We start from the raw sequence: 17,657 nt of genomic DNA on the forward strand, positions 1-17,657 counted from the left end.
ATTTATCTTCAATGTAGCTTGCATAATCTAGGCCAAGGTGGAGATTGCTAGGTTCTATTTTTGGTATTTTATAAGGCCTTCGGGTCCAATACATATGTAGGAGTAAAATTATAATTATTGGGGATTTGGATTTTTAAGGTTTGCTTTGTGGGGGAAAAATCTATATAGAAAACCCTAAACACAAGGAAAGGAGAATTCATGAGGTGGAAAGTGGTTTGTTAGGGTGGAACCAAAAAAAAAAGAAAAAAATCAATCACACACATACACACACACGCATACACAAAGAGAATAGATTTACATGATTTGACAAAAACACCTACATCCACAGAATGAGATCAAACTTCCACTAAGAAAAAGAGAAGGAAAAATAGTACAACCCTTGCAATTGATTCACAAACACAAGTCTCTCAGTACAACCCCCTCGCTTCCCTTTTCTCACTTAGTCACTCACTCTCTCTCTACTCTACTCTATCTCTCTCTACTCCTTTAGAAGACACTTCTCATTTTATAGACTTCTCTACCTTGTTGCTTTTTCTCCCCTAGAAAAAACTACACAGCTCTTACAAATGTCTCTTGGAAAACTCCTTAATGACTTCGACAACTGAACACTTCCACTCTCTTGGAAGACTCAATATTATTAAGGACTCCACTATTTCACTTTTAAAAAACTCAATTTCTTTAAACACTTCAACCACTTGAAAATTGTTCACCTTCCCCACTTTAGTGGATAATCCAACTAGACCATTGTTCCAACCCCATCAAGCGATCTAGATAAAAGCCACTAAACCCAATATAGTATAAAATTTTTTCCTAACTTAGTAAAAAATTCCCTAATTCTCTTAGATGGATGCATGCATTCGTGTTGAACCACATTAAATTCCTTATGTTATGTATGACTGTCTACTTGGTTTCTTCCTCATTGTGTAATTGTCCCAACCTATAGTTCTATAGATTGTAAGTACTCAAATTCCAATGGCTACCAATTCCGTAAATTTGGAAGCCACTTTTCTGAATAAGGTAATGTCCCCTTTGTGCTTTTCATGAAATGGGTCAATTGCACGTATGACCCACTGTATATGGAACTTTCCTTCTTATTTTATCAGCTAGCAAGCAAGTGATATGTCGATCAAGCCAATGGCCATATGTCAAATTTGATAGCCAAACTCAATCATAAAATCCGGTGTATTGTTAGATCTACCTTGGTATTGCCAACCATTCAAATTCTAGTCAAATTTCACATATAGTATTATCGAATAATGGCCTCAAGGGTGTGGCGCAATGCTTCTGAGCTGAATATTACAAATATAGTATGTGTTGGAAATATGTGCGAAATTTAAAATTCTTTATTCAATCCATCATATGGCTGGACTCGGTAATTTATTCGTTTGATTTGACCACAAGAGTGAACAACTACTCTTTGTACAACCTTTGCATGGGACCAACAGTAGAAACCTTTCTCAATACTCACTAGGGTACATATAACATCTACTCTCAAAATTACATTTGTTTGGCAGACTTATTGTCGACCAATGATGGGACCTCGCTGAAGTTGACGGAACCTTAGCTTCAAGCAACAGCTTCTTGATAAAAACCTACTTGTAAAGTTCAGCAATTTGATCACTATATTTAGCTAAAACTCTCTCTCTCCTTATTTTCAGTGTTGGGGTCAGTAAGCCACTATCAATCTGCAATTCAAAGTATACAAAACAAACTGTAAAATCAAGAGGAAGGTAAACCAACACAAGTAACCTTGATAGAGTTACGAAACTTTACCGTGAAAGGCTCATCCACTATCAGAATCGGTCCAATCTGAAATGAGCACTCTGACGTCCTGCACAATGGCTAAACTGGTTAAGACGTGCATTTATGCAGGCAATGGATAAGACCAATCATCCTGTCAATTGGATGCATCATTGTAAAAGCAGGACAAATTTTGACTAGTTTTAGAATTGACGCTTGGAAAATGATTATCACATTTCTCTTGGAGTATCTGTAGCTTGGGTCTAAAATGATGTTATAGGATTTCACTTGTTACTCACATCAAATAATTCCCTCATTCTGCATTAGTTCGGAAACACAGGCTCTTGAGTAACATCTAGCAGGTCATTCTAAACTTTATATTGGGTTTACATAGTTCATATCCTAGAATACCTTCATGTCCTAGAATACTTTTGACACCCTTGTCTTGTTTAGCCAAATGGAAACTTCATATCACATCATAGAATACTTTGATACCCCTGTCTTGATTAAGCAAATGGAAACTTCATATTTTATGTTAAATCAATTACGATTTTTTCATTTACCAAAGTACATGGATACTGAGATAAATCATTTTAGTTCTACAGAATCTTGTAAAAAACAGTTCGAGAGAGAGCTACAGGAAGACATACCATTCTTTTAGCTCCTCACGTATAAGACTCCTCATTTTCTCCTTACCGAGTTCAGAAGCATCAGCATCTAAACTAGACACCTTTTTTGCTTTCAGTAAAATCGCATCTTTATTTGGAACGATTATAGCTCCCAAGCGTCGTTGATCCTGCCTCAGAATAAAAGGACATACTCCAAAATATTGATGGCCAAAATACCTGAGAATAACATTGTCGAGAAAAGGGACCGAAAATCACTTGAGACAAACTATCTATTTAATTTTACCTGGCCAATAACAACAATCTGTTGAATTAGATTACTTTGCAAAGCTGCTTCCTCTAGCTCTGACGGTTCAACATTTTCACCTATATATTATTTTTTTTTCCCAACGATCAGCTTAAGTTTATAGTGAAAGAATTTATCATGCTTTCTATAAAAGGAATGTATAGCAAAGGGGCAAGAACTTATGAGAAGTTTATAATAAGAATTGATTCTGAACACTATATCTATTAAAACCTTAAATACAAAGGTAATTTTGGATTTATGGGATGTATGATCATAGTTGTCATGGCGTCATGATGACCCAAGTCAGTGGATAGGTGGCTAATCGATTTGGTGATGAATCGCCTGCTATGGTGTTGCCATGGCGATGAAATCGCCCATGTGTTATTTTTTATTTCCACTATTTTCCAAAGCTATTTATTATATTACAAATATACCCTATGACATAAAAAATCAACATTAAGCAACATCAAGTCATAAAAAATCAGCATAGTCACACTCACATCAAGTCATCAAAAACCAACATGACTTGTTGACATTTAGAGAAATGCTCTTGTTCTATAATAAGTTTGATTGGTCAAATGATTTTATTTTTACATGAGACTTTTTGTATTACATATAACACAAAACTAACTTTCCAACAAGTCTAAAATTACTTAAATCTGAGTTGTTATGACAAATTTATGTTCCTGTCAAACTTTTTTTAAAGTGCACGAATGCTATTAAATCACCTGATTGGAAATAATTTTATGGACATTTTAACTTTTAACAATGTCTTACCATGATAAAATTTATAAAATTTTCAGAATGGAGAATAAGCCTAACATTTGAAAGTTGAAAATTGCCTTACAACAAAAAAAATCTAGTTTTTGTTCTTGGACCGGGGGTTGACTTGTTATCCTTTTAGAATTTGATTTTTAAACTATTTTTATTGGATTCAAATTGGGGTATTTGCTTATTTATAAATAATATCTTAAGAAAATGATATTTGGCATAAATAAGTGCTGAAACATAAGGCGGCATATAGTGCAATAAGATGATAGTAGCCTAGGCCCCAGGAAAACCGCCTGGACAACCTAAAACTCTATGGGACTCAATTGGGAATTTTCAGCCTCAAATCTTAAGAAATCTTTATGCTTGCCTTGTTACTGTCAGTTTACAGGCTCCTATTTGGTAAAAAAACATTATTATTCACTCAATAAATTAATCATCAATTGATGTTTGTTGTGGCTCAAAATGCATCCAAAGAGGGGACCCACCATTGCTTCTGTATTGAGCATGTTTTTTCTTAATGATAGGTAGAGAAAAGGAAGATTACAGAAGGAGTACAAAGGGGAGTATGCATTATCTTTAGTATTAGCTATATTTTTTAGAGGGCTTTGGTGACGGGTTCTTTTACACTTCATGACTAGTAAACATTTACACTTCACTTGCCACATCGTAGTATTTGGGTGGGTCCATGTGATAGAGGACCCCATAAAATCTCATTGCTCAAATTTCAGAGCAAAATGAGTGAGGAAGTGTTAGTTTAAATCATGGTTCGAGAACTCGAGCGAAACATGTTTTGCAGGTATCACCAGGGGGTTGAAACAAAACCTCAGGTGACTTTTAAAAATCACCTGTTTCGACCAAGTATCGACCAGTTTCGAAATGTTTCGACCGAAACATGGAAAATTTCTACCTAAACCACCTGGTTAGATCCTTTGGGTTGAACTAAGTCCTATTTAAGTTATTTCAAATAGAACCACTCATTGGTTTCAGCAGAATTCGACCCTAACTTTTTCATTTTTTCTCCTAAGTGTGGGAAACTTGGGGAAACAGTGGAGATTTACAATTTTTGTCTACCAAACTTAAATCGAAGGGTGATTAGTGCTTCATCTACACAAGAAAGGCATCTTAGACTAAAAAGGTAAGTCCCAACTTCACCAAAAAATATATTTTTTTAATATAATATGCTAGTAAATAGGGTAGAATCATGTAATTTTTTTATATGTTACTTAGGAGGACCCGATCTACGCATTCACGGTGGCCGAATTTGTTTTTCCATGTTTTTTTTTTTTTTTTTAAATGCATTTACATACAACATTTTTTTTTTAAATGGGTTTATAGTTGATCTTTGGTGTTCAATTTAATATATGTTGAACATCATCAGCCGATCTACAAGTTCATGGTTTCAGTTTTGTTTTTATTTTTTTTTTTCTGTTATTTTTTCTTTGAATTTCGAAAATTCATTAAATATATTCTGAAATTATTTAAAAAATGTAAATAATTACGAAAATTTGTTTATTATAGTTTGAAAATTCAATTAAATTATCGAATGTATTACAAATGCAATTACAATCATGTTTGTAAACTAATGTGATATTTCTTAATTAAATAATTATTTTTAAATAGGAAAAAAAATCTAATGCTTTGTTGGAAATTTGCAATTATCTTTAATTGTTTTTATGAGTCATTATGGATGCATATATGTTTATGATTGGTCTTTTTTTTGTTGGAACAATGTTGTAGGAAGATTTTAAATGTTGCATAATGGCTGATAGAGGTGGGGACCTTTGGTTCACCACACAAGACTTTATGTTTTTTTTTATGAAACTAATGATGTGAATGTGTTAGAAATGTTTAAAATAAGATGCACACAAAAAATTAGGCAAAAAAAACACTGTTTGGAGTTCGAAACCTAAGTTTCCACTATACCGGGAAAAATCCCTAGTATCCTCGAAATTTCCCAGGTTTTGACCAAAATTTCGGTCTCCCCAGGGGTCGAAACCTTGTTGAAACCCGATATCTACTAAAACCTCAGCTTTATTTATTGGCTTTCAAGGTTTTCACGATGCACCATTGTAATTTCTTCATGTCATTTGTACTGACAACTAATAGTTATAAATAAAGCAATTACTGACATTTGAAACCAAGCACAACTAGTATTAACACCATATGCTTGTTCAGTTGTTTAGCATTGGTAGTACTGTAATATGTAAAAATAAATAAGATCACCAAGGGGGTATATGTGCTCTAACCCAATTCCTTAACAAGATTGTATCATGCAAGTCTTCCAATTGGTTGTATAATAATACCTGTTGTAAGAACTATAGTATCCTTTGCACGTCCTTCAAGAATAATCACCCCCCCACTGTTACGACTTCGCCCTCTTGAATGATTGGGGACGATCCAACCAATATCACCAGTCTTTAGCCAGCCATCCTTGTCTAAGACCTGTTGTGTAGCAGATGGATTCTACTCCAGAAACAACACATCACATTAAAAATTTCGCTCTACATAATCTCTGTATTTACATAAAAAGCAAAGAAATGCAATATCAACTTTGGTTGCTTGACAAAGATCATTAAATTTGAAACAAGATTCAATTAATACACAAGATGAAAATTTTGTTTTGACCAAACAAATTTTATTTTATGGTATCATTATTTATGCCATTAGCTCATAATATATCTATCTTTTTATCCGATGACAATGACTATGATGTCAACTGCAGAGCTCTTATAGGCATAACAGGTCAGGGTAGATTCCTTTCTATCATGAACACTACTACTTGTTTTAGGTATGGTAATTAGCATATTAAAATTATTGTGAACAACTATTTTCTCTAGGGGTACAACTTGACAATGTTTTCCTCATGCCTTTGAGCTTCTCTGATAAGAAACTGCTCATTTTTATTCAAATAAGGAAAAGCAGAAGACTGAGAATAACAGGGAAGAAAATTCTCCATTAAAATTTGAAGGACTAAAATCCATTCCTATTTATCCCACAGCATAATCTGGTTCCAAGAATTTCTATCTGTTAGTGCCTCTGAGCAACTTCAAGTATGTGGTTCACCAGAAAAAGGAGCAACTTTCTCACATAATTCCTTTGAATAGAATACATCGAGTCTTAAAGAATATTTTTTTTTTTTTTTTTGGGGTGTGTGTGTGCTATGTAAAGGGCTTAGGAACTGGTCCTTTAATGCTAAAAGTATAGCCTGGCCAAGAAAGGAGCAGACCACCTCTGATGGGTGAAGTTGGCAAGGAAAAAAGAAAAAGCAAACAAGCCAATCAATACACCAGTAAGTCCAAAAGATTGTTAACATCTTTGCCATTCTGTGTGCACATTAAACAATTTTGGAATTTGAATTGAATTCCAACAATGGATAAATTGATCAACTGTCAAAGTGTTTTCTTGCGGCCAGGTCTAAACATGCATTTACATATTAGGTACCCCCAAGAAATAAAAAAATGGGAACATTTCTAAGCTAGGAGTGAAACAAAAGTAATACTTCAAGTCCAATTCTTGAAATCAAGTTTTCCACTCAAAATTGAGAAGAAATACTTTATTGACACCCCTAGAAGCGTCAAATTGACTATTCTGAGTGCTATTCGTTATTGTAACAAACCCAAGACCTAGAACTGTCAGTAGTATTAGCCAATATTTTGCTAGTTTCGCTTTTTTTTTTTTTTTTTTTTTTATACCGAAATGAAATGAGGGGCGAAATGGGAAGCAAGCAAGGTCTCGGTTGAAATTTCGGCATTTCGCCAAATTTTGGAGCCTTTTGTATCATTTCAGCGAAATTACACATTTCAACCCCAACTTGCTGTTTTTCACTGGTTTTGCCTCTATTTACTTGCAAAAGCTCAAATTGGTCTCCAACTTCAAATTTTGGTCACATCATCACCTCAAGGACAAGGACCACACTAGATTCAAGCCAAAGGACTACCATTGTTGAAGATCTAGACACATTCAAGTTGAACAAGTAAACCACTTTCTCCCAAAATAACTTTTTTTGCAAAAATTAAGATAAATACATCTTTATTGGTGATGGATTATTTATGCATTAGACATCGGTGGCAGATCTACATCCTCACGGTGTCGGATATATATATATATATATATGTATATTTTTTGGTTGAAAAAATACAGTTTCCATCAACAAAAAAATGAAAAAAAGTAAGGTTAATATAGATTGGATGGGGCTTAATATATGTTAATCACCATTGGCCAATCTATGGCCTCATGGTGCTGTAAATTTGTTTTACGAGTAGATAATTATTTTAATTTTCAAAAAAATGATAAATATTTAAAAAATTCAAAAAAATAGGGAAAACTATTCTGTTTTGAGTTGAAAAATAAAGGAATAATATGAAAGTAATTTCAAATTGTTTTGAAACACATAAAATGCTTATTATGTTATACCATATTTGATTTTGATGTATTTAGGCCAATAGACCCCATTAAGTTGGGAAAAGGCATTGTTGTTGTTGTTGTTGTTATTGTTTAGGCCAATATATTTTTGAAATTAATTATGAAAAATTATTTATAAGTAAGAAAAAATATAAGGGTTTGGGGAAAATAATAAGTAGCTACCATGTTGTTTTGGTGGTATCATATGATGTGCCCAAGTTGATAATGACTTCTTTTCCTTATGCATCAATACAATGGTGATATATAATGGCTGACAAAGGAGGTGATGAGGAGGGCAGGAGTAGAGGAGGTAGGAGACATGATAGGAGTGGTGACAGTGGAAAGATCACATGGAAGCACGGGATGCCAATTAATGGTGACAAGAGAAAAACATAGGGCAACTATTGTCACAAGAGGGCTATGGGTGGTGGCGCCACAGGAATTAAACATCATTTGGCTGAGAATTGCAAAGATGTGACTACATACACTGGGGTATCTGAGGAAATTGCTAAGGCCATAGTTGCAGACATGGGAGGAGTAAAAGGAAAGCAGACAAGGAGAAGGCAAGGTTAGATTTTGAGGAAGCATTTTATGCTCCCCATCGGTTTGATGATAATGGTGACGATGGCAGTGATGACCCTATACATGTGCATAATGATATGTAAACAAAGGCTGAGGGTAGAGATTTTCGACAGGAACAAGCACCGAGTAGAGGCACTTTTTATGAGGAGGATAGACGTAGAGATAGTTGAGGAGGAGCTAGTTTGTCTAAAGCAGGTGGTGGTGGATCTGCACAACCACAAAGGATGGGGCAGCCTGGGTTGCCCTTTAGAAAGACACAAAGTACGAGGGCTGTCCCACCTCCACCTCAAGTGGTATCTCCACGAGGAGACCCCGTACTACATGGGAATGGTCTACAGGGTTCATAACTACACCGATTACTACATGACGCTTGCCTAGCTAACACTTAAATCCGACTCTACCCAAACTTTTCTATTACCCCAAACATTACCCACTTGTCCGAATGTTGTGGTAGTTTTTGGAACAAACGACCTAACCAGAGGTAATTTTAATGTAGCCGATTTATTCTCTTTTGCAATCAATTGTGCCACAGCACTTGCTACTCTAGCTAATTTTCCACCATTTCCAAGTGTGATTCCTATGTTATGTGTATGGCCGTGCCTTGGGGCATATTGGCAGGTATACGAAAATGGTAGCAAGTATCGTGCCGTTTCGTTTCCCCAAAGAGGTACAACAATTTGCTATAAAAATAGAAAGTCATTGAAATGTTACTGTCTCAACCCATCGACTTGTGGTTTCGCTAGGTTTATACTGAAATATGTTGTTAGCCTAGAAATTCATTTTTACCTTGTTTTTGGCCATTGCACTTCCAACTCTTGTTGGAACAAGTTATTAGCTTCTACAAGTCATCTACACAGGATGCCGACCAAGCAAAGTTGGAGCCTATCCAATTTACAAGAGAGACTCAATTTTGATCATGCTACCCAGGATGCCAACCATAGTGTACGTGTCCCCACATATGCAGGTTATACCAAAGGCCCGCGCAGCAGATGAGGCACAAATGAGGAGCATGATAGTGTTGACATGTAAATAGTTGGTTCTTCCGCATTTGATACACTTGGATGACTCAGTTTGGAGGCTAGTAATGGGTTCGAGCAGCTGGGACAGTGGCATGCACAATAATTTTCCATAGACACATCCAGTGTTGAGTATGGTGGGTTTTATTAGCATGGTTCTTCAGCATCTTCATTTTGCACTACTCATGAAGATCAGTCAAAAGGTGTGGGCATCTTTCCTGGATAACACCTCCTTCCCCGGCCCCCAGCAGCCCTATCAGTTCGGTCCACCGAGCAAATACAATGGAGGTACGTTCGCATCATCTTCCTAATCCAATGATCTACATCCGAGGTTGGGGTACCCAGAGTATGTTGATGATGAGACATATCAGGCTATTGTGATGGACTCTAAGCATTTTGTCTAACATGCCATAATATGGCTAATGCGAGGCTGGTGGGCCCCAAGAGACCCAACTAGGATGGCTGCGGGCTTACTTAAGAACTAAAATGATTTAGGCCTAAGATCAGAGGCAAAGCAGTAAATATGATGATGAAGTTAGAATCGAGTGGCAATCCTATAATATACCAGAACTCTCAAGGGGTTAATAACAACTAAAGAAGCAAAGGACTAAAAGGGATTACTATTTATTGTTTAGGGACAGACTAGGAATAGAAAACATCTTAGTGGCAGGGTGTAATAAAAGGGGTAAAAGAGGGGCATTAATATGGGAAGAGTTATTAAAGTTGAAACAAATCCCCTTTTATGAGGTTGTCTTTAACCTTCAGCCAAGACAAGAGACAGAAACCAGATCTGCTCAAGTCAATCCAGCAGACAAACCCATTAGCCAAACTTCTCAAATTTCCAAGTTTGAACGTCCAACTCTTAGTACTCTAAAACCCACAAAAGGATCACTGGAGGTAGCAATCAAGAAAAGTGAATGAGACCCCTGAAACAGAACCTGGCGGAAGTCTTAGAACAGTTTAGTTGCAGGTCAAAGTCTTCCATGTTTGGTGCAATATTAAGGACTCATATCAGAGGGTTTTGGTTGCCCCTACAGCAGGTTTAAGCACAAAAAAAAAAAAAAAAAAATCAGAGGAAAGAAGAAGGATCAAGGGAGATTGATCCAACTTTGTAGGCTGCAGTGCTGCCCAGAAAACAGAGCAACAGTTAGGTTAAAGAGAATAAATCAGGAATAAAGAAAAGGAAAGGAGGAAGAAAGAGAAGAAGGGAGTTAGATAGAGAGGTCGCAGGGAAGAGGAAGAAAGGGGGGCAGGGAGGGTGATCGCACTAAGAAGGAAGGGGGGAGAAGAAGAAGAGAGAGAGATCGCACAGGGGGGGGGGAGATCTCGTAGGGAGGAAGGAGAGAAAAAGAAGAAGGGGTGGGGGTCAGCCACGCAGGTTTCTCAAATTAATTCATATTCCATAATCTGATTCTTCCCTTGAATTACATGTCTAATTTATAATAATATAAAATTAAAGCTTTCTAATTAAAGTCAAAGACTAAAATAGAAATAAAATCTCCTAAACCTAGGCTAACAGAATTAGAAGCAAATAAGGACTCAAATAGGAAACAACCTAAAATAAAAGATGACATATTCTCAAATAAAATAAGATCCTAGAATATTCTAATAATTTTGAACCCAAATCAGTAACTTTGATCCTAAATTGGATCTGGTTCTTGGTCTGGGTTCCGGAGCAGGTTTGGGTTGACCCATCGTATTGCTGCTACATCAATGGCCATCTTTTGTAATCGAGTCGGATGAACGATTTTGTCAGTGGAAGATGTCTTCCTCATCTTTCGTGCCTGCCCAAAACTCTGTGGTACTGACATAGAGTAGGAAACTAGGAGGAAGGGCAGAAGACTTTTGCTTATTTGTACCTTTGATGTGAACTTGTGAACTCAGTGACTGTCATAGTTGTCAAGCAGTTGCCTAGGCGTCCAGGCAGTTTGCCTGGGGCCTAGGTGACAGTCGCCTTGTTGCACTGCATGTCGCCTTGTGTTTCGGCACTTATTTATGCCAAGTATCATTCAATTATTTCATTTACTTAAGATATTATTCATAAATAAGCAAATACCCCCTATTTGAATCCAATAAAAATATTTTAAAAATCAAATTCCAAAAGGATAAAAAGTCAACCCCCCAGTCCAAGAACAAAAACTGGATTTTGGTTATAGGGACGATTTTCAACTTTTAAATGCTGGATTTTTTTCTCAATTATGAAAATTTTATAAATTCTATCATGTTAAAACATTGCTAAAAACCAAAAGTCCGGTAAAATAATATTTTGTTTTGATATTCATAAAATTATTTTCATTCAGACGATTTTAACAGTATTCACACACTTAAAAATAAGCTTGACTGAAGCATAAATTAGTCATTGCAACTCAGATTTAAGTAATCTTAGACTTGTTAGAAAGCTGGTTTTATGTTATAACTAATACAAAAAGTCTCATGTAAAAATAAAATCATTTGACCAGTCAAGCTTATTATAAAATAAGAGCATTTCTCTAAATGTTGATTTTTTATAACTTAATATGACTTAATGTTAATTTTTTATGATTTGATGTGGCTAAATGTTGATTTTTAATGACTTGATGTTGCTTAATCTTGATTTTTTATGATACAAGGTATATATAACTTACTAAATAATGTTAGAAAATAGAAAAATAAAAAATAACACTTGTTCACCTTAATGCAGACGCCTTCTCGCCTAAGCGCTTAGACAACCCTCCACCGCCTTGGTTTGCCTTGGCGCCATGACAACTATGGTGATTATACACTTGCACCATTGACGTAATATTTTGTAAATTAAAATATTAAACTTTTTGTCTCCATTTGTCACTTGCAATTGCATATTTTAATTGATTTTGTTATATTTTGTATGTTATAGACTTATAATACTAAATCATGTGTAACATAGGCTATCAATGGGAAATATATAGGTAAGGTATGATATACACTGCCAAACTAGGGTACAAAACCAAACAATTTGAGTGAGCTTTTTAACAATCTAAAGGTTTCAATGTGTTTGGGTATTCTTACTTAAGGTCTCCGCCAAGTTTCAACCCAAAATATGGTTGTTTGACCACCGAAATGGTCAAATGAAACCAACCACCCCTGCAATAATTTGACCAGATTTTAGTCAAAACCCGAAATAAATTGGTCAAAACCAACTTCTTGAACCTTGGCAATTATGCAAACAATAATGTTATTTGGAGTCTAGGAAAATAGAAGATTAATCAAAGCAAGGTTGTCCAAAAAGAAAAAGGCAGATGTTATATTACTAAAATAGATGTCAATTCTATTATAAAGGCCTTTTTTGTGTGCCCCAGTACCTGAAATTGAATGAACCATATCCTTATAATTTGAATATCTTAATGTCAGTGGATAAGCTAAAAATCTGATGAGGGGATTGAATTTATTTTTCGTAAGAAACAAACCCAATACCAACAAAAAGAATAAGCATCACATAGATATGCATTCAAATGAAACTTGCTTGAGTAATACCCAGAGAGTTAATCATCTACACATAAATCTACACAATCTAAAAGCTGAAGTAATTACACAATCATTACTGATTAGAATTATAATGAGGTTAAAGTAACTACCTTAAAGTAACCCTTCATCACCTGTGGCCCTCTAACCATAACAATGCCCTTTGAACCAGCAGGTAGAACCTCGTCAGTTTCGGAATCTACAATTTTAATATCTGTATGTTGAAGTGGATGCCCAATCGAACCAAGAACCTTCAAAGGTTAATTCTGTGATTCTAAGTCATATGATGTACCATTTCATCTCAAATGAAATAAAACTGAATTCAAAATAAAACAAAGAAATGAAACAGCTCTACTAGGAAAATAGATAAAAAATAATAGCTCCTAAGTCAGAAAGTATATTATGAAGCATAGGCCTTTGTACTCCACAAAAGGGATTTTTGAGTTATTTGTATGCAGCATAATCCTAGCCTTAAATCAATTTGGAGATTAGTTGTAAATTTCATTTTGTTTCGGCAATCAAAAATTTTCATTTTGATGGTCAACTCAAAAACAGATGTCTCGTCTCAGGGGATTTTTTCAGTTCTTAGCTTTGGTTATTTCAGTCTATTCAGGAATTTTGGTCCATAGGGGAAGTAGTGAGGAAAGACATGCATAGTTTAGCCTGGTCCCAAGTATGACCTTGAATAGAGCCAATTGGAGGGCAAGAATTCATGTAGCGGAACCCATTTAGCTGAGATTTCACTTATTTGATTTTATTGTGCTACTATCCTTTCACTTTTTCTTTGCATTTTTCTCCTTCAATGAATTCATGTAGCCGACCCCATTAAGTTGGGATAAGGCTGAGTTTGTTGTGATTTTGGCAAAAACACTGTATTTGGAATTTCTTTTTATTATAGGTTAAATAAGGTTTAAAGTATTGGTATCGAGTATTCCATTAGAAGGGTGATTTTATGAGATGAATCGTATCTTATCAGAGAGAGGAAAGATACGCTAAAATTATGTATGGAAATGGTTAAGAAACATATGAAATTCTTAGTATATATGCAAAAAACAGTTTTGAAGCATAAAATACTATAAATAAGTAATATGCAAAATATATTATGTATAAAAAGGAGAACAAAGTATGATGAGATAAGAACATTCAATTGATTATATATAAAGGATAAGGCTTCTTACATGTATTAATACCAAATTTTTTGTACGTATCCTATCGGTTCCTTAAAGATACGATACATATCGGTTTGTATTGGTGGATATGGTAGGATAATTAAAACCTAACTTAAATCTGTTGGCTTTAATTGGGCCAAAATGAGAGAACATTTATAACTATGCTTCCATATACGCATTTTGTAGGTCATTTCAAGGTCTTCCACAATGTCCCAACCCTATATATTTATATTTTAAATGTTGTGTATTTATGTTCGGGATTTTCTTATCGACACCTGTTAAATAATTTGTAACCCTACTATTTTGTCCCTCTAGTATAACACTTTTTTCTTCCTGGTGAGGGTACATCCTGACATCCTGTACTTTCACATGTGTACTAAAAATTTGTAAGATAATAACTACTTTTGATAATGACATAAGAATAAATCACTTTCAAAGTGTCAATGCACAACAATCTTTGGGAACTTTTGGGAATAAGACAAGGCACAACAGAAGGTGTCAAGTTCTAAATACACCTATAGAGCTATCATTTAGATAGTCTCTTTATGTTTTAGTATTTCATTTATTTCACAACAATCTTATTTATTTATATATCTGTTTTCTAAATATTTATATTAACAGAAATACTTCATCACATTACCAAATTGCTGAAAATTTTTCATTTTGGGACCAAACCTAAATGGCCATGAAATGAAATTTAAAACTAATGTTTTTCAATCTACAAAATTTCTCCTTGAAACCCTAATTTCCGTTCCTATTCCTGGGAATTGTCCCGTCACTTTCGTAGTACTGCTTTTTTAATCATTTTTATTGTTCTGTTTACTTCTATTCAACATATCAGTCTAGTCCATACTCGGTCTAAATCAATAAAGAATTCTACTCTCTAAATCTTTATAAGGGTTAGGATTTCAACAAAAGCATAAGCAACATATCAGTACAAAATAATTAAACCAGTGTTTGTCACACTCTTGAACAAGCTGCGTTTCTTACATTGCAAGCAGGTCGTCGAACAGAAACAACAGGAGAAGTCTCTGTTAGACCATAGCCATTCTGCAATTGTACGCCAATTGCCTACAAGTTAAAAAAATAATAATAAATAATAATAATAATAATAATAATAATAATTTCTGTTAAAGGGCCACATAAACTCATAGCTGAATTCTATTCTACAATAAGAATGTGTAAGAATCTAACCTCGAAAAACCTGTCAACATACAATGGAAGACTACCACCACCACTTATACCAGCCTGCATTTTGTCAATAACTTCTGTTCATTCCACTTGATAACAACCAACTTAACTTTCACAGAAATAACTAATATAAAAGAACTTAGATGCTAAGTAAATAATGATTTACAATATAGAAATCCCAAACCTTTGATATTCCAATTGCTGAATGAATTTTAGAGTATACAAGCTTCAACCCTGCAGCATGAATTGGCCACAAAACTGCAGCAATAATTCTTGCCAATAACCAGTCGAACATTGAAACAAGAAATGAAGGTTCATTCTGATTTCTCGTGAGGCACTTTCCCTACAAACCATGGTTAAATTAAGTTAATAATGTATACATTGGATCATTACTTGGAAAAGAAATAAGTTTTACTTTGTGGGAGAATGACCACACTAAATTCGTTAAAATAGGCAGTTCAACTGACTATTGTCAGTAGAAGTTTGCATTACTTGACCTTTGGGAAGGTGGCTGCACAACAGGAGCTGTGCAGGGCCTAGCATGATGAGCAGTTTATAACTGCCATTGCGGCATGTTTTCTTCCATAGTTTTCAAGGTGTCACCTAGGCAACAATGTTTTCTCTTAAGGGTAAGGCAACCTATCACCTTTGTTTTATTCAATAAATTGGCTGCATTGGTTTCCGAGTCATCACCTAGGTGTTGCCTGGGTCACCTTGTTTTATTGAATATTTTATTATTTTAAGTAGTTTTTTGTATGCTTTCATGAATGTTTATTATTCATGCTTGATGTCTCTTCTATATGGTACATTGCTGCTAAAATATGTATATGAGACATACATATACGCTACTAAACACTACTAGATAGAACTAAACCCCCATAGCACTTCTGCTTGCCTTAACTGAGTAAAACCATGCCTAGGCACCTCAAAAACTATGATCATAGTTTTTAAGGCGCTGATGCGGTCTAGAGATGGTAAGGCAATGCTCTGCCTTATGTGAAGTGGCGTCTTATGGGATTTAATTTTTTTTAAACACATTCTCAAATTACTTGATGAAGATTCCAAATATAGATTTTTTATTGGTAGGTGTATGGTTTTGTTAACACTTGAGATGTATGAGATCAGCTTTACTCCATAAAAAATAACCAACATAAACAAAACAAAAAACACGATTCACAAATAGGGTTTGGATTTTGTCAAGGGTTTCAAGAAAGGGCTTTGAGAAGGAATCAAGGAACAAGGAAGAATCACTGATCCAGGCAACCATTTTGCTCCGGCAGTGGTGAGCTTCATTCTTCTTTGACGGGAGTAGAAATATAGTGGATGACCTTAAGACTTAGACACTCATTTTGGCATTATAGAGATAAGTATAATAAATACTTGTATTTTTTATGTCTTCTTTTCTTTATATTTATAATTTTGTTTCATAATTATGTATTTATATTATATGTTAATATGTTATAATGATTAATGATTGATGATTGATGATTGATGATTGATGAAGATGAACTTAGTTTATTCACTTTATTGATTTGTTTTCTTGATAAATATCTTAAATTGGTATGAATCTGAACCTTTAATATTTATTTAACATATGAGTGATAGGATTCAACTAAGATTTGAGCCAAATAAATTGGTTTTATAAAAAAATTACACAGGAATGCTTTAGTCGATAAGGCGACTCTTTATGCCCGCCTTATCGCTAAGGCGCTCTGAAAGACCCTCAAACGCCTCCATCGCCTTACAACTTTAAAAACTATGACTATGATATACCTGAATTTGATGACATGTGCCCACTCTCTGATACAGCTCAGTCCTAAGAGAATAGGAAAAACAGGGCCTGCATATGGCTGCTTATTTGAGATCTTCAAGAATATACTGATGTCAACTAGCCTACTTCCTTAGCATATGTGAGCCCAAATTTGGTGGTGGATCCCGTTGGAAGATCTTTGTTTGCTACTGGAATATTCTGTGGAGTCTAAAATAGCAAGTTTCTATTTTATTTAGTGGTTAATTATTTCAAAGTTAGTAGTTTCTTTGTTAGCAAGTAAGTATGCTACTTAGTAGTTGGTATTTTGGGACTTTCTAATTTGTAGAGAGAACCTAGTATGCTACTTAGTAGTTGGTATTCTTTCTTAGTTATTTAGGATTTTTTGTCATAGTTGTCAAGGTGACCCAAGGCGGTGGAGAGGTGCCTAAGCACTTAGACAACAAGGCACCCACCTAAGTGTTAATTTTTACTTCCCCTCTTTTCTAACATTATTTACTATTCTACATATACCTTATATCATTTAAAAAAAAAATAAAAAAAAAAAAAAAAAAAAAAAAAAAAAAAAAAAAAAAAAAAAAAAAAAAAAAAAAAAAAAAAAAAAAAAAAAAAAAAAAAAAAAAAAAAAAA

General features: G+C 34.6%; 1 protein-coding gene across 1 annotated transcript in view; it reads right to left on the reverse strand.

The window, feature by feature from the left end:
• Nucleotides 1-1,323: 1,323 nt before the first annotated feature.
• The window catches only part of LOC122064539 (probable acyl-activating enzyme 16, chloroplastic), a 63,181-nt gene continuing 46,847 nt past the window's right edge, over nt 1,324-17,657 (reverse strand). The window contains exons 10-18 of the mRNA XM_042628259.1: nt 15,444-15,602; nt 15,263-15,316; nt 15,059-15,139; nt 13,013-13,150; nt 5,727-5,886; nt 2,653-2,732; nt 2,391-2,536; nt 1,774-1,831; nt 1,324-1,685 (exon numbers count right to left, since the gene is read on the reverse strand). Of these exons, the coding sequence (XP_042484193.1) occupies nt 1,593-1,685; nt 1,774-1,831; nt 2,391-2,536; nt 2,653-2,732; nt 5,727-5,886; nt 13,013-13,150; nt 15,059-15,139; nt 15,263-15,316; nt 15,444-15,602 (969 nt within the window). The 3' untranslated portion in view covers nt 1,324-1,592. The remainder of the gene's footprint in view (nt 1,686-1,773; nt 1,832-2,390; nt 2,537-2,652; nt 2,733-5,726; nt 5,887-13,012; nt 13,151-15,058; nt 15,140-15,262; nt 15,317-15,443; nt 15,603-17,657) is intronic.

The sequence above is a fragment of the Macadamia integrifolia genome, unplaced genomic scaffold (genome assembly GCF_013358625.1).
Source record: "Macadamia integrifolia cultivar HAES 741 unplaced genomic scaffold, SCU_Mint_v3 scaffold1680, whole genome shotgun sequence".
Taxonomy (NCBI): Eukaryota; Viridiplantae; Streptophyta; class Magnoliopsida; order Proteales; family Proteaceae; genus Macadamia; species Macadamia integrifolia.